This window comes from Budorcas taxicolor, chromosome 11 (genome assembly GCF_023091745.1).
Source record: "Budorcas taxicolor isolate Tak-1 chromosome 11, Takin1.1, whole genome shotgun sequence".
Taxonomy (NCBI): domain Eukaryota; kingdom Metazoa; phylum Chordata; class Mammalia; order Artiodactyla; family Bovidae; genus Budorcas; species Budorcas taxicolor.
In genome coordinates, this window is record NC_068920.1 from 62,712,323 (window position 1) to 62,733,323 (window position 21,001).

The 21,001-nt window shown below is 53.8% G+C and overlaps 1 protein-coding gene across 1 annotated transcript in view; it reads right to left on the minus strand.

Moving 5' to 3' along the window:
* FAM178B (family with sequence similarity 178 member B) overlaps positions 1–21,001 on the minus strand; it is a 96,315-nt gene that overhangs the window by 33,343 nt on the left and 41,971 nt on the right. The window contains exons 8-11 of the mRNA XM_052649535.1: positions 19,132–19,246; positions 11,081–11,162; positions 10,636–10,812; positions 10,327–10,424 (exon numbers count right to left, since the gene is read on the minus strand). Of these exons, the coding sequence (XP_052505495.1) occupies positions 10,327–10,424; positions 10,636–10,812; positions 11,081–11,162; positions 19,132–19,246 (472 nt within the window). The remainder of the gene's footprint in view (positions 1–10,326; positions 10,425–10,635; positions 10,813–11,080; positions 11,163–19,131; positions 19,247–21,001) is intronic.

Below are 21,001 nucleotides of genomic sequence, written 5' to 3' on the forward strand. Positions count from 1 at the left end.
AAGTTCAGCTGGGCGGGGGTGGGGGTAGGGTAAGGACTGCCCAGTTTAGCCAATAAAAATATAGGTGGTGGTTGTCCTTCAGTCGCTAAGTGGTGTCCAACTCTGTGACCCCATGGACTGGCAGCATGCCGGCCTCCCTGTTCCTCAGTAACTCCCAGAGTTATAGGATGATATAGGATGCCCAGTTAAATTTGAATTTCTTATGGATAAGGAATAATATCCTACAGACAAGGAATAATCCCTTAGCATGAGTTCCTCCCATGAGATCTTTGTGTTGTATCTGGCTTCCCTGAGAGGGATCAGCCATCCTGGACTGGAAAGAGCTGCCATTAGGCAGAGCGGGGCCCTCTCTGACCCCGGTTCCCTCTGCAGAGCGCGCCAGTGTTCCTACCGACCACCTGAGTCCTGGGGAGAGGCAATCCCATCTGTACTCCGCCAAGAGACAGAAAGCAAGAGCCCCTCATCCAGCGCTCCCATACCAGCCTCCTGCCGGTGAAGGCAGGCAGGGCCCCGCCCTACACCCGGAGCTCCACCCCGTCTCTCCTTGGGCTCCGCCCACCACCGCCGCACTGTCGGCCAGAACCTGCTCTCCAGCTGTTCCCCGCCAGCCCGGCCCGGCAACAGCTGGGCCGGAGCACAGTGGGAGGTAGACGGACCCTCCAGCCCCTCCAGCCGCTGCTGCAAGGCGAACTTGCAGCAGGAGTCACAAGTCCAGCATCTGGGCTTCATTAACCTAAATCCGAGCCTTCGGGAGCGCTCTTGCCCACAGCGGGAGGGGAGGGGCCGACCCTGGATGGGGGTGCAGGCAGAGCCAGGGCTGGTTCCAGGAGGGAAGAGGCGGACAGAGCTGTTGTCCGGGGGTGAAAAATAAAGAGAAAAGCACGAGAAAGAGCACCGAGGGGACGAATGGATGAAAGAAACCCACATCTGAGGGCGGCGTTCCCTGCTTGCCCACTGCCTTTCATCCCCACAGCCCTTCTCTGCCTTCTAAACACAGTCCCCTGCCCTCTGAGTTCCCACTGGGACACAGGCAGGGAGACAGGACCGGTTTTCAATTTTACACTGAGAAGTTACTGGACAGAGGAGGAAAAGCCAAGACTCACCCCAAACACCACCCAAATTGCACAGGGCGCAAGCAGGGGCGGGGGCAGGAGTGGGGTGAGGCCTGCGGCTCGGGAGGTTGACCCCACCCGGGAGGCCTCCCGGGAACTCAAAACAGGCGGACAAAGGACGCAGAAAGCCCTGGAACCTTCCCAGCTACTGTCATATAAGGCAACGGGCTCAGCCCACTGAGCTCACACCAGGCCAGGCCCCTTCAGCAGCCTGCCCCCTCCACCCCCGCGGGCTGCTGCAAGACCAGGATGCTGGATCAGCACACGGAGGGGCCTAAGGCGCAGGGAGGTTTGGAAATGACTTTTCCAAACCGACAGCAGAGCCCGGTCGGACGTGGAACGCAGGCGCTGTTTCACAGCCTCCAGCCCCTCTCCCCCCAGCTCCTGTGAGGGGCAGCCTGCTGGGGCTCTGGGGGCAGCAAAGGCCCCATGCCCGCACAGGCCAGGAGGGTGCCAGGACCACCACACAGGTCAGCAGAGCCCCTTCGGATGGGAACTGGATCCTGCCGAAGCTGAACTGCCCAGAAAGGCCATTGGGCATCTGGCCAAAGGTGTGAACGGCCTTTTCCATGTCTCCAGGGCAGTTCAGGAAGCAACCACAGCAGTCTGCCGGTCCCGGTGGAAACACTGCCCAACACTCTGCCCCAGGGCGTCAGCAGGCCTGCCTCTCCTGGGCCGCTCAGGCCCCCTCACCCAGCACTGCCTTCTCTCAGCCACCTGCCCCTCGGTCCTTCCCCTGGAGTCTCCTGTCCTGCACGTAAGCACGTGTTGCCCGGGCAGGCAGATGGGGGCCTGGGCTCAGAGGTGGGGGTCACCTCCTCAGCCGTCTGCCTGGCCATCTCACACCTGCTGGGACATTCATAAACGTGGACACAGCACAGGGCAGACAGGAAGAGAAGGCGGCATGCAGACAGCCTCAGACCCACGCGGGGGCTCCCACCAGGCAATGCGAAGGAGCTGTCTATCATCGCTGGCTTTGCCATGAGTGACGCCCACAAGCACTGGCCATGCCAGGAGAGCCTGATAGGAGACAGAACACTGTATGGTCCCACTGGGACCCGAGTCTGAAGCTCAGCACAGCAAATCCACAGGATGAAAGCCGCCAAAGTGGTTCTTTCCGCAGAGGGAATGCCTGGGAGGGGTCCAGGGACCTTCTAGGGGAGCAGGTGTTTCTGGCTGGTGACGCAGTGGTGGGGCACAGCCCCGGCACAGTGCCCAGTGTCCACGTCTGACATGTCCTCTCCTGCATGTACATTACAACCAAACAAGAAGGTGACTGCCACTTAGCAAAGTTCACAATGACAGCCACATCCGGACTGCCATCCTCCTCTCTCCCTTCCTCCCTCCCTCTCTCTCTCTCTTTCTGGTATTATGATGAAACCTAGACCCCTAAGAACACCTGAAAAGTCACCTGGTCTCATGTCCGGGGACCCGCATATCCGTCCAGTCAGTCAGGGCCTCCGCATACTTGAAGAAAAGTCTCCAGGGACTTCCCTGGTGGTCCAGTGGCTGAGACTCTGCGCTCCGAGAGCAGGGGGCCTGGGTTCAATCCCTGATCAGGAAATTAGATTCCACGTGCTGCAACTAAGACCCAGCACAGCCAAATAAATAAATATTAAAAAAGAAAAAAGTCGCATACTGTGCATACTATCCCTCCCCCTAGGGTAACAGCTACTCTTCTCTGTGTTTTGGAATCTTTTTGCCATTCTGGGTGGGTTCTTTTGAAAGCCCTTGAGGTTGTTGACGTTCTCATCAAGCAAGGCGCTCAGAACTGAAGTGGACCCTTATTTTGGGGGGAGCCCCTCAACGCTACGCTCTTGACAGGCTGAGCCCAAAGTCTAGCTCACACCTCTGGCTGTCCAATCCCATTTCCTAGATCCTGTCCTTCATTGTGCAGCTCAGTCTCTCTCCCACTCAGCCCATCATCATTGTCTTGTGGGATCTTCGGGGATCTTCGCTGTCAGTTGCCTTCACGTTAGGTATGAACCCGACCACTGTTCGGTTAATGGCCTCGTCCAAGACCTTGGGTCTGTGCTGGCCCACCTGTCAGTGGAGACAGAGCTCTGGGGGCACCCGCACCTGTCCTCCAGGCGGACCCTGATGGCCAGTGGCACCTTCTGCGACAAGTCCGTCTAGTTGGACATCACTCTTCAGCCCACACTTCTGTATGTTGTGGCAAGATAGGATGTGCGTCTCCATCAAATGCCCTGCAGAACCCAGACAGCCCTCTCCAGGGTATTCTTCTGGTTAGCCTATCAAAAACTAAATGAGGCTAGGCTGGTATGATTTATTCTTAGGAATCCTAGAAAGCAGAGCTTCCTTTTCTATGTATGCGCTCACAAGCTTTCCCCTGAGGAGTTCTGCTGAGGAAAGCGTCAAGTCCACAGCGCTGAGTGAAGAAGGGCACCCTTCTTCTTCATCCCCCGGGGAGCTCTCCCTTCCCCAGAGATCTCTGTGGAGTCAGGGCACCCCCACATCGTGCAGGACAGACAGATGTGGAGGGGACCTCAACTCATTCCACCCAGTCAGATGCTGCCATCCCGTCTTCCCCTGCTATTACAGGCTGCAATCCCCTTGGATCAATAATCCAGTCCAGATGAAAAATTAGGCTCCTTCACAAAGAAGACAGAAACAAAACAGGAATTACATGGTGGTGTTCTCTCTTTACCAGGGTTATCATTTCCCTGTCAGCCCAGAAGAGCACTCCTTGCATCAAAAATAAGCACACAGGGGACATCCCCGGTGGTCCAGTGGTTAGGACTCCACGCTTCCACTGCAGGGGGTGTGTGCTCGATCCCTGGTCAAGGAACTAAGATCCCACTGCCTCTTGGTGTGGCCAAAATATATATATAAATATATATATGTATACAGAAGCTCCTTCCATGGGCTTTAGCTATTCCCAAAAGAACTGTCAGCGGTTCATCTGGTTCCTGTTATTTTTCCATGTGCCTTGCCTTCTTTCTTTCTTCTGTATCTTTCAAGATCCGAGTTCATGCATGATGAGCTCTGGGTGCAGACCATGCCGTCTCTAGATATTAATACTTCCTGCTTTTTCCCTCACTGGGTCCATTTGCAATCCATGTTCAAAGTCTTACCTGTAGGATCTCCTGGCCCACCTAAGCCACTTTGTCTTTGGATTCTGCTACTAAAAAATTCTCGCTCTCTGCTTTTTGAAATCTGCCCTTCAGAAGCCAGCTCTCCACCAGCAAGCTCCCTCTCCTGTGTCAGGCTTCCAGGGACCCAGAGTGCAAAGTCACAGCCCCTGTCCTCAGGATACTCACAGCCCAAGGGGTCAACGAAGGGCACCAACAACCAGGATTCTGCATCCAGAGGTTTCTACAAAGAGGAGCTGCCTCCTCGGAGCCTAGTCTTGGGGGTGAGGAAATGTTGACCAGGCAAAGAGGTTTTTTGGCAAAGAGGGAACAGACGTTGAAACGTTCGAGACAACTGCTCCTCGTGGGTTTGGGTAGCAGCACAGCTTCAGGATAGGGCTGGAGCGTGGAAGCCTGCAGGGGTTGAGGGGCTGGGGAACGTGGAGGGACATGGAAGGTTCTGGAAAGCAGGCAGGAAGGCCCTAGCGCACCAGGCAGGGCTGTTTGAATTTCATCCTGGGCACATAAGTCTGAAGGATTTTAAGCGAAGGAGCGACAGGGCCAGATGTGCACCAGAAGCAGGATCCCGCCGCCGGACAGCATGGGGACGGTCACACTGGCAAGAGATTGGAGACAGTGAGCTGCAGCCAGCCTTGGAGGGTGACGTGGAGAGGCGACGGTTGTGGGAGATGGGGCTGCTTGAAGGACGCTGCTAAGCTGCACTTTGCCCTCAGCTTAACAGCGCATCCCTGGTTGAGGAGGTCGGGGAGAGCGCGGGCGGCACAGCAGTGTTGGTGTGATCGTTTGTGCTTAACAGACAGAGGCAGTGGCAGCCCCTCGCACAACAGTACGCCCTCCGTCCCGGGTTGGTCTGGGCACCGAGCCCGGTGGCGCAGCCGCCAGAGAGGAAGGGGGGACAAGGCCACCAACACGGGGGGCACGGCGAGGGGAGGGGGCAGCTAACTAAGACCACAGGAAACACAGGGCAGCTGTGGAAGAGAGTTAGGAGCTCTTTCCGATCCAGTTTGGAACGGCTGCCAAAACCTACGCTGAAGTGGAAAGAGGGGCGGGGAGGACAAGCTGTACGCAAGAGCAGATGAGAAATGGGGACAGGCTGGGTGGCACAGGCGTGGGGGAGGGGGACGGGCGCATTTTCTAGAGGCGCTCCCTGGTCCTTGTTGAATTTTGTCCAATTGGAGTGCTTTATCTATTTAGAAAAAAGAAATACAAGTTCTAAATAAATGAAATGATATCCGCCCCGGGGAGGAGCCCTCTTTCTCAGCAAAGTGCTCAACAGCAGGTTTGAGCACTACTTGGTGTGTCTGTTCAAAAGCAGGTTAAGTCTGTTCCACGATATTCACTCCAAGTATTCAAGGAGCATCTGCCAAGGGCACTGGAGCTCCAAAAAGACACCCTCTGAAAGAGACTGACTTCTGGAATCTGAAGTCTCAGTTTGGCTAACAGATGAAGGATGTCACAAATTCAGGGTGTGACAAAAGCAGTTTCAAATCTTTTGGGAAGGGACAGATTATTAAGACTGAAGAGAACTGGTATTGGGTCACTGGCTCTTTGAGGGTGGGGAGAAACATCAAGTTAGATCCCCATTTTGTACCTGCAAAAAATGGATTCCAGATGGGATTAGGAGCCAAGAGAAACAAAGTTATATAAGTACTGAAGGAAAATAGAACACAATATTTTTATGCTCTTGGGGTGGGGAAGGCCTTCCTTTTCAAGCCAGAAAGATTCAACTACAAGTCAACCCTCTGTACTATGTACAGTAACTTTTCTGAAAGTCTGAAGCTATTCTGAAATGAAAAGTTTACTGGAAAAGGAAAAATAATCATTTCGTGAAAGGATAAACACAAAGGTTTACAAAGGACAATTTACAGGCTTAGGAGAAAACATGGTGCCCAAAACATACGTAATAAACAACCTACAAATCAATATAATTAAGAAGAAGAGGGACTTCCCTGGTGGTCCAGTGGTTAAGAGTCTGCCTTGCCATGCAGGGGATACAGGTTTGATCCCTGGCTGGGGAACGAAGATCCCACATGCTGCGGAGCACCTAAGCCTGACGCTGAAACTACTGAGCCTTCATACCACAACTAGAGTCCGGGATCCCACATGCCTCAACTAAGACCAGAGGCAGCCAAATAAATAAATATGTAAAGAAGAAGAAGAAAAATTATCGGATAGGAAAATGGGTGAGGAATATCAAGAGATAATTTACACCAAAGGAACACAGAAAAAGATTCTCAGTTTCGCTGGCAACCAGGGAAATGAAAATTAGAATCACAGGATGAGACTTTTCACTTACCCGATTGACTAAAACTTAAAAACAACATTGAGAATGAGAGCGCTAATAAGAGAGTGGAGAAACAGGCATTTTCATGTCTATTATTGACGGGAGAAGGCAATGGCACCCCACTCCAGTACTCTTGCCTGGAAAATCCCATGGACCGAGGAGCCTGGTGGGCTGCAGTCCATGGGGTCGCTAAGAGTCGGACATGACTGAGCGACTTCACTTTCACTTTTCACTTTCATGCACTGGAGAAGGAAATGGCAACCTACTCCAGTGTTCTTGCCTGGAGAATCCCAGGGACGGGGGAGCCTGGTGGGCTGCCATCTATGGGGTCGCACAGAGTCGGACACAACTGAAGTGACTTAGCAGCATGGCTTCTTTTTCGGAGACCAAATTTTAAATGTTCATACTTTAGGATGGCAGTTTCAAAGAACTTATCCTATCGAAGCTCCCATGCTGGACAAATATGACAACCAGGGACTGGCTGCACGCACAGCCAGGGAACACCATGCAGCTATGGAGAACGATGCGGTCCATCACACACACACACGTGCAGGCACACCCTGGAGAAATTACAGGTCTGGTTCCAGGCCACCACAGTAAAGCAAATGCTACAGTGAATCAAGCCGCACGGATCTTCTGATTTTCCAGTGCATATAAAAGTTGTACAGACCAGGAGAAAATATTTGCAAATGATGTGATTGGCAAGGGTTTAATTTCCAAAATATACAAACAGCTCCTATAATTCAACAACAAAAAACTCCCAAACAATCCAATCGAGAAATGGGCTGAAGATCTAAACGAGACATTTCTCCAAAGAAGACATACAGATGGCCAATAGGCACATGAGAAGACAGAGAAACCCCGTACGGATGGCTAATAGGTGCATGAGAAGATGGAGAAACGCCGTGCGGATGGCCAATAGGCACATGAAAAGATGGAGAAATGCCGATCAAAACAACAACAAGGTACCACTTCACACCAGTTATAATGGCCGTCGTTAGCAATTCTGTAAACAATAAATGTTGGAGAGGGTGTGGAGAAAATAGAACTCTCCTACACGGTTGGTGGGAATGTAAATTGGTGCAGCCACTATGGAAAACAGCATGGAGGCTCCTCGGAAAACTAAAAATAGAGTTGCCAAATGATCCACCAATTCCATTCCTGGGGATATATCCAGACAAAACTATAACTGGAAAAGATATATGTTACTGGCAGCACTATTTACAACAGCCAAGACACGGAAGCGATCTAAATGTCCATCAATAGATGAGTAGATAAGAAAGAGATGGTACATATATACAATGGATACTACTCAGCCGTAAAAAAGAAGGAAATGATGCCATTGGCAGCAACATGGATGATCCTAGAATTACCATACTAAGTGAGGTAAGTCAGAAAGACAAAGGCAAACGCCACATGGTATCACTTTATGTGGAATCTAAAATATGACACAAATAAACATATCTACCAACCGAAAACAGACTCACAGACATAGAGAACAAACTTATGGTTGCCAAGTGGGAGGAAGCTGGGGGGAGCGAAGTATTGGAAATCTGGGATTGGCAGATATCAACTGTTATATGTGGGATGGATAAACACCAAGGTCCTACTGTATAGCTCAGTTTATATATTTACTATCTTGTGATAAACCACAATGAAAAAGAGTATGAGAAAGAATATACATATGTACAACTGAGTCACTTTTCTGTGAAGCAGAAATTACTAACAAACAAAACATTGCAACTCAACTACAATTCAATAAAATTTTTTCAAAAGTTGTATTAATTCTGTAGTCTATCAGTGTACCACAGCATTATGTCTGAAATAATAATGTACCTATCTTAATTAAAAACCTTCCATTGTTAAAAAATGCTATCATCTGAGCCTTCAGAGAGTGAGTCCTAACCTTTTCACAACAGTGACATCCAAGATCACTGATCACAGGCCATCATCACAAATATAACACTAAGGAAAAAGCTTGCCATATTTCGAGAATTACCAAAAGGTGACACAGAGACGCAAAGTGAGCAGATACTGCTGGGAAAGTGACCCTGACAGACTCGCTCAATGCAGGGCCGCCACAAAGCCTCACTTGCAGAAAGTGGAGTATTTGTGAAGCGCAGTAACGTGAAGAAGTACAATACAGCGAGGTCTGCCAGTACACAGACACATGTCCATACATGTAAATATTCATACATATAAAAGTGAAAATCACCATACAAATCACATGGCCTAGTTGGACCAAACAGGAAATTGGGGCTGGACCACAAGCGGCCCAGAGGCCAGGCTCAGCCCTCTGCACTCCTCAGTGCAGGCGATGGGGAGCAAGGCCCGGCAGAGACATGACAGTCACGTGCAGCCACAGAACAAACAGGCTGCGGAGGAGGAGCTGGGAGTGCCTGTGAAGGCTTCGGGTCTCCCTGGAGGGGATCCAGGACAGCCTGGCTGGAAGGTGGGAAGAGGTGTCGTTCGAGGTGGTGATGGTTGTTGTTTAGTTGCTGCGTTGTGTCCGACTCTTCGCCGCCCCGTGGACTGTAGCCCACCAGGCTCCTCTGTCCAGGGGGTTCTCTAGGCAAGAACACTGGAGTGGGGTGCCATTTCCTTCTCCAGGGCATCTTCTTGACCCAGGGATCGAACCCAGGTCTCCTGCACTGGCAGGCAGATTCTTTACCACCACACCACCAGGGAAGCGCCATTCTAGGTAGGAGCAGCTGCAAATAGACCTAGAGAGGAGAGGAGGGGACGTGGGGAGAGGCCTGCGCAGGGAAGGGAAAGGGACTCCCTGGGGCTGTGCCCTCAAGTAGGAGAAGGAAGGAGGGGAGAAGGGGAGCCTGGAGTGGGTACAGAAAATTGGTTCTTATCTCCCTGAAGGCTGATTCTGTTTGTTTGGCACATTCATTCATTCAAGAAGAATTTACAAAGTGCCAACAGTGTGCCAGGCTCTGTTCTGGATGAGGGGTGATATGACAGTGACCCCAATAAGGGACCTGCTCACTGGAGGTGATAAGGAGGAGAGGCAGCCATGAGCAAGGAACATACAGGACTTCCCTGGTGGCCCAGGGGTTAAGAATTCGCCTGCCAATGCAGGGGACATGAGTTTGATCCCTGGTCTGGGAAGATCCCACATGCCTCAGGGCAACTATGTCCATGTGCCGCAACTACTGAGCCCTCAAGCTGCAACTACTGACGTCTGAGCGCCTAGAGCCTGTGCTCTGCAACGAGAGAGGCCACCGCAATGAGAAGCCCGCTCACTGCAACTAGAGAAAGCCCTCACTCAGCAAGGAAGACCCAGCACAGCCACAAATTAATTAAATTTTTAAAAAAAGGAAACAAATATAAAGAAATTTCTGGCCGAGATCAGTGCCGCGCAGAGAATAGAACGATGAACAGAGAGTTTGAGCGGGGGTGTCAAGGGGATTGATGGGGGGGACACTGCGCAGCTGATGTCTGAATGGCGAGGAGGAACCCTACCTCCATGAGGGCTGCGGGCGGGGGCGGGGGGGCGGGGGGGTGGGGGGGTGGGGGGAGCAGTCTGGAAGGCGGGTGGGGGTGCTGTGAGTCTGAGGCTAATTGTCCAAGGCAATTGTTTTGCTAATAAGACCGTGTTAAGAAAATGAGGCTTTTTTTTCCGTTTGGTAATGAAGTCATTAGTGAGCTGTAATTTTAGTTCTTGCTCCTGGGTTTTTGACACTGGGCGGGAGGGGGAGGTCTGTGGGGACTGATAGGGCGGACGGTGGATCCCCCACACCCCAAAGGGTGTCACGGGGGTGAGGATGAACCTCAGAGGGAGGGGAGACGGAGGTGGGGCAGCACCCACCTGCTCCGGGGGGTCACATCCAGGAAGAGCTGCACTAGTGCCAGCAGGTTGTGGTGGTGATCAGACGCTCGACTCAGGGCGCAGCACAGCTGCCGGAGCTGTGGGGGCACAGAGGGCACCCAGCTGGGCTTCCAGAGGCAGGGCGCCTCCTACCCTGACCTCCCACCTGCCCACTCAGTGGGAAGGCCTGGAGAGCAGAGGGGAGGACCACTGGAGCAGCGTGGGCCCCGCCAGGGCCCAAGAGCACGCCCTGGCGGCCTCACAGGTGAGGCCAGGGGGCTTGGGCTTTGACTCAGGGGTCCACAGCACCTTTCCCGGCCACTCTCGGATGTTCTCCAGGAGCTGGAGCAGGAGCTGCTGGAGATCAGTCTTGGGCAGCAGGCGAAGTCTGGTGTCCAGGCCAGCTCGGCATAGCAGCTCAATCAGGTCCAGAAGGTTCCGGTCGGTGTAGGCCCCTGGCTGGGCCAGTGCGCACAGTGTCAGGAACTGGAGAGGAGAGAGCGCTAGGGCAGGGGTGCCTCCCTGACACTGCGAGCCCCCAGCTGTACTGGGAAGGAGCTGAGAAAAGTAACGAGGCCTGAAGTCGAACCTCCAGGGGTCGTCAGGGGCAGGCACAGGCGTGGAGGGAGCCAGCTTCTGTAGCATCCATCCTGGCAGCCAGCAAAGTGCCTGTGATGGTGCCCAGTGGGACCCCCTGAGTTAGATGCTGAGTGGGTCTGGATTGAGAGCGAGCACAAGGATGGGGGGGACTCACCTTACAGATGTAGTTCAGGCTGCTGTCCAAGGCCATCTCCTGGAGGGTGTCCTGCTGTTCACTGTGGCTCAGGCTGGCCTCGCTAAGTAAGACAAAAACAAAGGAAGGGAAGCAGTCAGAGGCAGGCACAAGGGAAGAACTGAGGCAGAGGGGGAGGCCGTGCCTGCTGGAGAACAGAGTTCTTGGACGATCCATTCAACCCAGGGTCCTGGAGCCCTGTGTTTGCGGGTCTTTCACTTGTTGCTATTGTTCAGTCGCTCAGTCGTGTCCGACTCTTTGCGACCCCATGAACCGCAGCACGCCAGGCCTCCCTGTCCATCACCAACTCCCGGGGTTTACTTAAACTCATGTCCACTGAATCGGTGATGCCATCCAACCAGCTCATTCTCTGTCATCCCCTTCTCCTCCCACCTTCAATCTTTCTCAGCATCAAGATCTTTCCAAATGAGTCAGGTCTTTGCCTCGAGTGGCCAAAGTATTGGAGTTTTAGCTTCAGCATCAGTCCTTCCAATGACTATTCAGGACTGATTTCCTTTACGATGGACTGGCTGGATCTCCTTGCAGTCCAAGGGACTTTCATGAGTCTTCTCCAACACCACAGTTCAAAAGCATCAATTCTTCGACACTCAGCTTTCATTATGTTCCGACTCTCACATCCATACATAACTACCAGAAAAACCACAGCTTCAACTATATGAATCTTTGTTGGCAAAGTGATGTCTTTGCTTTTTAATACACTGTCTAGGTTTATCATAGCTTTTCTTCCAAGGAGCAAGCGTCTTTTAATTTTGTGGCTGCAGTTACCATCTGCAATGATTTTGGAGCCCATGACAATAAAATGTCACTGTTTCCATGAACACAATGTCACATGTCATGAACACAATGAAAAGGTCATCCACTGCTGCGTAACAAATTACTCCCCCCAAATGGAGAGGCTTAAAAACAGCAAATACATATTATCCTGTGCAGTTTCCGAGCGTCAAGAATCCAGAAGCAGCTTAGCCAGGGGGCTCTAACTCAGGGTCTCTGGGGAGGCTGCCCCCAAGGCTTTCATGGGGGCGGGGGGCTGCTGTCAGCATAGGCTTGACTGGCCTGGAAGAACTGCTTCTCAGGTGACTTGGGGGTCACCGGCCTCAGTCCTTCCATGAGCTTCACCACAGGGTTCCCTAACTTGCCCCGACTTTCTCTAAAGTAAGTGATCTGAGAGAGAGGAGATGCCCGCCTAAGATGGAGGCTGTAACCTTTTAGAACCTAACCTTGGACGTGACATTGCTTCTGTGATCTCCCCTGGCCACATGGGCCAGCCTGACTCAGGGTGAGAGAGCTGCAAAAGCGGGTGAACCCCAGCATGTGGAGCCACCGGTGCCTCTCGGGGGCTGGCACCCCAACACTGGCCCTCCAGGAGGGCCCCTAGCTTTGGTTTTCTGGGGCTTGGAAGCCTGAAAAACCATCCTCCAATGATTCCTGCCAAGTATTTCTCAAAAGCGTTGTTTGGAGTTTCCCTGGTGGTCCACTGGTTAAGAATCTGCCTTGCAATGCAGGGGACAAGGGTTCAATCCCTGGTCTGGGAAAATCCCACATGCTGCAGAGCAATTAAGCACCACAACTCCTGAGCCTGTGCCCAGAGCCCAAGGGCCACAACTCCTGAGCCTGTGCCCAGGGCCCAAGGGCCACAACTCCTGAGCCTGTGCTCCAGAGTCCAAGGGCCACAACTCCTGAGCCTGTGCTCCAGAGTCCAAGGGCCACAACTCCTGAGCCTGTGCCCAGAGCCCAAGGGCCACAACTCCTGAGCCTGTGCCCAGAGCCCAAGGGCCCCAACTCCTGAGCCTGTGCCCAGAGCCCAAGGGCCACAACCCCTGAAGCCTGTGCCCAGAGCCCAAGGGCCACAACCCCTGAAGCCTGTGCCCAGAGCCCAAGGGCCACAACCCCTGAAGCCTGTGCCCAGAGCCCAAGGGCCACAACTCCTGAAGCCTGTGCCCAGGGCCCAAGGGCCACAACTCCTGAAGCCTGTGCCCAGAGCCCATGCTCCACAACGAGAAGCCCGCATACTGCAACTACAGAGGAGCCCCGACTCGCCGCAACTAGAGAAACCCTGCTCGCAGCAACAAAGTGCAGCTTTTAACCCAGTGCAGCTAAAAATGTAAATAACAATAAATAAATAACTAAAATAAAGAAAATCCATTTGAAAGCATTCTTTGTGCACACAGGTAAGGTGAGCCTGTGCAAGCACAGAAAAGCATGCTCCACTGTGGCTTATGTCAGGTGAGCTTCCAAAGTCTGCAAGTAAGGTGAAATCAGACTGAGGGAGATCCTCGACAGCCCCTCCAAAGGGGTTCCACGACCATGCTGTCCACGGACAAGCCTGGCACGAACAGATTCCTTTTAGACAGCAAACAGCCTGGATGAAGCCAGAGGCCAGGGTCACATTTAAAACACCCTCTTTAAAGACCAGAGTCACACACAGTTTGGCGAGAGCCCTACAGGAAGGGAGGCGCTGGCAACACAGCAGAGTCACATCACCCTTTGCACAGACCTGCCAGGCACATGCTCCCCGGGTGAAACCCTGTGCTCGGGCGTCCTTACTGAATGATGCTCTTTCTCTGGCCACATGCATATTGTTGGCATCAAGTAAGTGAGGTGACTTTTAAATTCAATTTGTTGGTTACTTTTGGCTGGGCTGGGTCTTCCTGCAGTGCGGGGACTTCTCACTGTGGGGGCTTCTCTTGATGCAGAGCGCAGGCTCCAGGCACAGGCTTCAGTAGGTGCAGCCACGGGCACTGGCCCAGCTGCCCCGTGCCGTGTGGGGTCTTGCTGGACCACGGATTGAATCCATGTCCCCTGCATCGGCAGGCAGATTCCTAAACACTGGACCACCAGGGAAATCCAAGTAGGACGCCTTTAATGGCAAGGCTCCCTGTGCCGCCTCTTCCACTCCTGCAGTCTTACTAACTAGCCTGGAGCTCCTGATAACAGGGGACTCCCTAGAGATGAAGTCCCCAGCGACGACAGCGACAATGCCGACAGTAGCAGCCTCTGGGGCCGCCGCCCTGGCCACGGTTCCCAGACACGCCAGTGAAGAGGCTCCGCTCCTCACTTCTCTATGCTGCTTCTCAGAGAGGGAAGAAGAACGCCATCTCTAGGTACCCAGGAAGTCGGTGTCAACAAATCGCCGCTGGAGTGGAGGAGTGGGGCGAGCGCTAGATAGGCCTGGGCTGGGCCACGCTTCCAGGCCTTTCTTCCTCAGCGTTTATGAGCCCCAGAGAACACGAACAGGCGGGGGAGACGGGGGCTCACGCACCGGGCCTGTGTCAGAGCTGCCGGGGAGTCCTGGCTTTTACCAGTCCGTGAGCGTGCATAGGGCCATGCAAGCATGGGAGGGAACGCTTTTAGACTGCCCAAAGAGGCGGGGCGCCTCAGAGCCAACTTTGTGACTCTGCCCCAGTGGAGGGGGCTCTCAGACAGTTCTGTGCTGCCAGTGGGAGAAAGAGAGCAGAAGCTGTGAGCTGGTGACTCATCTTCTCGGAGCTGGGGAAGGGAAGTGTGTCTGTGACAAGGGTCTCTCCTCCTGGGGATGGACAGAATGCCAGGCTTTCCAAGTGGGAAGGATGCATGGCCTCCCCCTACTGCCGCCTCCGCCCCCACCGCACTGCGCCCCAGTGTCTCCCCTGGCTGCCTCTGCTGGGAACAGCCAGCAGGCAACATAACGGGTCCCCCTTCCCCGCCTGCCTCTGAGGAGCCGCTCGCCTGGAACGTGGCATCTGAGACTGCTATTCTGGGAAGTGGCATCGGCTGATCCTCAGACCTCCGCCGCGGAGAAGAGGAATTCACAGTCTAAGGAGCCTACTCCTCTCCTGGACTCAGCAGGCTGGAGGGTCCCATCACCAGCCTCACCAGCAAAGCAATTTTTCCCCACCCCCACCACCATCCCTGGCCCGTGGCCAGCACCCAGGAGCTAGAGTTTGGGTTGCAAAGGCATTGTTCGACACACTTAAGAGAACCGTGTCGGCTTCTGTATTTGTTTTCCCCTATTACTATTTGAGAAAAGAAAAAAAAGTCAAAGTGACCCTCTGCTCCTTCTCCTTGGGAGACGGGAAAACCGAGGGTCTAGTTGGGGGCTGGGGCCCACCAGACATCCCGTGGGTAGGGCGTGCTCCAGGGCTGGCACTGCTAAACCAGACCAGAGCTGTCAGCTGGGTTCTAGTAACCGAAGTCAAGGCAATGAAGAGGAATTGATGCTGAGCTAATGGCGGGGGGGGGGGGGGGGGGGGGGCAGCAACTTTTACCTGGATCCAATTACTCTGTCCCAAGGCTACCGCCCCCACACTTGACAGGATGCCCTTTCAATGGACTGATTGTCATTTACTTAGCCCACTGGCCTCTGCAACCAGGCCTCCCTCTCAGAGAACCCAGTGGGTGAAGGCTACCAGCACCAGGCAACAGCAGCGGGCTGCCGGTCCTGAGGGGCTGGACCTGTGGTCTGTGCTTCCCAGGTGGTGCAGTGGTAAAGCCTCTGCCTGCCAGCGCAGGAGACACAAGAGATGGGAGTTCCATCCCTGGGTAGGCAAGATCCTCTGGAGTAGCAAATGGCAACCCACTCCAGTATTCTTGCCTGGAAAGCTCCATGGACAGAGGAGCCTGGTGGGCTACAGTCCAGGGGATCGCAAAAGAGCTGGACACAACTAGGCATGCACACACACCTATGGTCTGACCAAGGCTCTTCCTCTGGGCTTTGCAATCAGGGAGCAGCCTGGGAAGATCAGCCACCGCTTCCTCTCTTTCCAGGTGAGACCGGGAACATCTGATGAAAAGTCTGTATAGCCGAGTGTGGCACTGGTCCCCTCTGAGGATGCTCAGACTCTCATCTGCTTACCGGCCAGCGTTCACACTCTGGTTCCTCCTCTGCTGGCTGTCTCCCTCCCCAGGCTCATCACAGGGCAGAGGGCAACTCTCTCTGCAATAATGCAGACGCCGGACGATGCACGTGGTCCGGCAGCAGCAGGGCTGTTTCCTTCTGGAAGGAAATCTTGAAGTATTCGATGAGATGGTGATGAGTTTCAAGGAAATCTGAGACTAGGAACAGCTGGTGAGAGACCTATCTTTCTCATAGCGACTGGAGAGAGGGCCAAGCCGTGGGCCCACACGTGCCCTCCTTTCCAGCCTCGGCCACTGACAGCATGTGGGTGCCTCAGAGGAGCCCTAGATGGGGGCATCCCCGGAGGGCAACACAGAAGCACCTGATGCGGAACCAACTGACACGGGACGAGCCTCTGAGGACGAGGACAGGGGAGAGAGGGCAGCCTGTCCTCAAGACGCTCTTGTGGCCCATGGAGCTGTGAAGGATGCCACAACCTTGGTAGAGGAGATGCCAGAACTTTCTTGATGTTCCCTGAGTGCTCTAGAAGAGTCTTCCAACCCTGAGACACCCCGAGTTTCCCAAACACAGAAGCAAGCCAGCACTTCACCATCCCCCACCCCAGGGAGGTCATGGGAGAGGTCTCTCCTGGACCTGTTTGCTTCTTGAAAGGAGGCTATATTTCCAAAAGAACGTCCCTAGACTGAGTGGCCTGGCGGGTGGTCCCAGCCCCTCTTATAGAGCTGCAATCTGTACAGAAGCAATCTTAAAGGGGCAATCCATCGGCCAGATGCTCTGGGCTAGTTTTGAATCCTCGGTGGAGAGCGTGGGCCAGCAGCCATCCCAAGGTGGGGGGCCCAAGGAAAGAGGCAGGGGTGTCAGAACAGCAGTCTGGGGCCGCAGCACTCTGGGCCTTGCCCTAGGACCATGGGGCTCTGCCTTGCTCCCACAGGGTGCTGAGAAGTGGAAGCCTTCATACTGGGGTTTGTGCTCTCAAGTATTTGTGCTAGCGTGCTCAGTTGCTCAGCTGTGTCCGATTCTTTGCCAACCCATGGACGGTAGCCCGCCAGGCTCCTCTGTCCGTGGGATTCTCCAGGCAAGAATACTGAAGCAGACTGCCCTTTCCTCCTCCAGGGGATCTTTCCAACCCAGGGATCAAACCCGGGTCTCCTGAGTCTCCTGTATTGCAGGCAGATGCTTTACCGCTCAAGTGAGCACCCTCAAGTATTTGAAATGGTGAATTTAAATGGCCACACTTCTACAGATCACCTGCCCCTGGGGAAGGGGGAAGTTAGGGGAGTGTGGCTCTTTGCAGAGTAAACGGGGAGGTTAAGAGCCTCCAGCGCCACTTCCCACTTTCCGAGTGGACACCAGGTGTGCACCACTTTCCAAGCGGTCAGAAATAGCTCCTCTGAATCCTCAGGCCCTCCGGGACCTCCCCTTCATGGACATTTGTTTTTCTGAGTGTAATTCTCTCCCTGATTCCTCCTAGAAGGTGGTTCAATTGAAGCTCCGTGTTGGGGAAGAGACAGTGACTTATTACACCTGGTACGAATGCCAAGGAGGGGGAGGGGCAGGAGCAGGGCAGGCTGGCACAAGCACGGGGTATTTATAGCAGAGCGAGGGTGGTTTGGTCTGGTTTGGCTTGGCAGACAATTACCAAACACAGTGGTGGAACAGGTTCTTGAGAAAGCTCCGGCCATACCCTAGAGGGACGTCCGCCCACCACGGATGTGGTGTCAGAACAGCCAGTTGGCAGGAGGGAAGGGGCTCGGCCTGTCCAGGGTCCTAAACACTCGTGCACAGGTGTGTGCTAAATCACTTCAGTTGTGTCCGACTCTCTGCGACCCTATGGACTGCAGCCCGCCAGGCTCCTCTGTCCATGGGATTCTCCAGGCAGGAACACTGGAGTGGGTTGCCATGCCCTCCTCCAGGGGATCTTCTTGACCCAGGGATCGAACTAGCATCTCCTATGTCTCCTGCATTGGCATGTGGGTTCTTTACCACTAGCATCACCTGGGAAGCCCCCTAAAGAGTCAAGTCTCAAACCGACTACTCAGAGAATTCTCAACAAAAAGTTTGCCTTTACAACCCAGATCTAGTTCGCCGTCCATCCAACAAGAGTCGTTTCTGTACTGCACCAATTAGCATCCCTGTCCCACCCAGTCTGAACTCAGTGCACAACAGGGGCTGCAACAACACGAAATGGGGCATTGTAGACTTTCCACGCAAAAGTGTGCCTGGCTGGCCACGCGTTGATATTAGGTAATGTGTCAGGAGGGGCTTGGAGACAGACCAAAGGGACTGGGACACATCTTGCAAGAGGAGGGGCAGCAAGCACTCTGAGTCAGGAAGGGGCAGGAGCAAACGTCAGTCTCCAGGGCACTAAGACCCGGCCGTGCCTGGTTCTTCCCTTCGTTGCCTTGCACTGTGAGCATGGGGACTCACACGCCAATCACCCGTGGTGTGACGCACAGTTCACTGCGGCCCCTAGACTCTGCGCTTCACTCTTTGGGCTGGAGTCTGCAATCACCAGTCTGGTGACTTTTAACTTCAAAAAAATGCACATAATTTCCAATAATCATTAGAAGAAATCTCTCCTTTCTCTAACTAGTAAAACGCTCATTGAGCCCCCGCTATCACCAACAATGCTGACAATGGAGCTTTGTACAGTGACCGGCCAGGTGTATTACATTTATGGAAGAGGAAATATTTTAGTGTTTCCAAGCAAGAATATGTGGGCTTCCCAGGTGGTGCAGTGGTAAAGAAGCCACCTGCCAGTGCAAGAGACACGGTTTGATCCCTGGGTCAGGAACATCCCCTGGAGAAGAAAATGGCAACCCACTCCAGTATTCTTGCCTGGAGAATCCCATGGACAGAGGAGCCTAGTGGGCTACAGTCTGCCGGGTCACAAAAGAGTAGGATGCGACTGAGCATTAGGCGCATGGATATATTCAGTTGGCTGATAAGTTCATTCAGGTTTTTCCGTAAGATGTAACACAAGAACACCAACGAGCTTTTTGGCCAACCCAATATGTTTAGAAGAGTCTCCTTTATGGGCTATTTATATACATGTATTTACATTTTTCCTGAGGTGTAATTGGTACTGCACATATTTAATGGACACGATTAGATAGGTTTGAACTGCTTTCAGTGGCCGTGGCCATGTGAGCAGGGTACCAGGGAGAGGCGTACTCACCTCCCAGTGTGCTGTATGGGCCCCAGGGGCTGCAGAGCAGGGCTGTGGGCTCCGAGGCTGTGGAACGTGGCCGAGACCTCTTGCAGTGAGGGACACCACAGGTTCGTGTCCCCATCTGTCAGACCAAAGAAGGTGGGGGGGTTAGGGGGCAGAACAGGACGGGCTACACTGGGCCCACGGCGGGGCCATGGGGACCAGCCTCTCCTGGGCAGCACAGGTGTTTCCTGGAGGGTGAAGCCTCCAGAGGTTTCAGACACTCGCGGGTGCTCTGGGAACCTGGACGCTCATTCTCCTGTCTTCAAGCTACGGCCACCTTGACGTGCAGGCCTGGGGAGAACAGCGCCCTCACCACTCCATCAGCTGCCCCGAGCTGAGCCAGGTGCTGAGTCCCCAACCAGAGGCCTCCAAACCACAAGACAGGAGACACGAGGCTCCCCAGCCCTGCACTCTCCGCCACTGAGGCCCGAGTCCAGATCGGCCCCTACTACGGACTCTCAGTAGCATCCTTGGGGCAACGTCTGGGCGTTCCCAGGTCCACTGATCCTGCTGGAGAGCCTCCCCACAGTCCTGGAGGCATTTTGTCAGCAAGCTCAAGCTTTGAGGACAGTTCTCTCTTAACAGGACAGGAGCGATCATCTGACCTCCTCAACAAAGGGGAAAACCTCACGGAATGGAGGGCCTTTCCTCCTTCAGACTGTTCAAGGATATTTTCCGAACTGGGAGAACAGAGAAGCAGAAGGCAACGGGGTGGAGTGTGCTTCCCAAGCTGGCTGCACCTCGGCGGCCCCAGCCCCACACTGGCCCTCTCTCTCCCCTCTCTCTCCCTCCTCCGCATCACCGTATTTGCTGATCTGCTCGCTGCCCATCTGTGTCTCCCCATTAGAATGTAAATCCCGTGAGGACAGGGGCCAGGTCCATGCTGTTCCTCCCTGCACACTCAGAGAGGCCGGTGTGTGGAGGAAGCCGGATGGATGGAAGGATGGATAGATGATGAAATGAACGAATGCATCCTACGTAAGCCTGACCAAGCAGCAGACGACTAAGAGGGAGACTGGTAACAAGTCACAGGACAGGCTGGCAATGTTTGGGAACATGAACGAAGGGTCTGATGGAGGGTGAGCTGCAGGAATGCAGAACCAAGAGCAGCGCCAGCTTGAACCTTCACCATTCCGCAGGGCGAGCCTTCCATCCTAAGGGCACCCCTTGATGGACCCCACCGTGTGTAGGAACCATGCCAGCCGCCCAAGACTAAAAGGTGACCCAGTAGATCCCTTGACCTCAGGGAGCTTGTGGTCTAGGAGGCAGAGAAGCCAGGTGGATAAATCAATACAAGAGTGTGTGTTGCCGTAAAACCCAGAGCTGGTGAAAGGTGGGGTACTTGCTCAGGCGAGAGAGACTTAACTAGGGGCTGGGGCAGGGGGCAGACAGCACAGGTAATAGGAAACGAAGCCCATGCCCAGCCAAGGGACGGAAGTGGCAGAGAGCATAAAAGAGCGTGGGTGCATCTAGCCAGAAACGGGGCACTGAGATGTCTTGGCCACAGTCCCGCGCGGCGGCCGGCTGAGGGTCTGAGTCTCAGCCAGGGACGTGCCTTCGGGGATGGTGGCATTGAGTGTCTCTCTCTGGAAACGTATATCGGTTGAGGCTCACCCAACAGGTAATGAGACTCTGGGAGGAGGAAAAACGTTCTTGTTTTTTTTCCTCTTGGGCAACTTAACAAGTCAGAGAACGGTAATAATACCCCTTGCCCGAGTCGCAAACGAGCTGAGAAGAATGAAGGCTGCGAAACACAATGAGAGAGGGCTGTCTGCCGGAGCAGAGCCAAGCTGGGGAAGTGGGTGGGAGGGGGCGCTGTGTGGGAGGCCAGTGA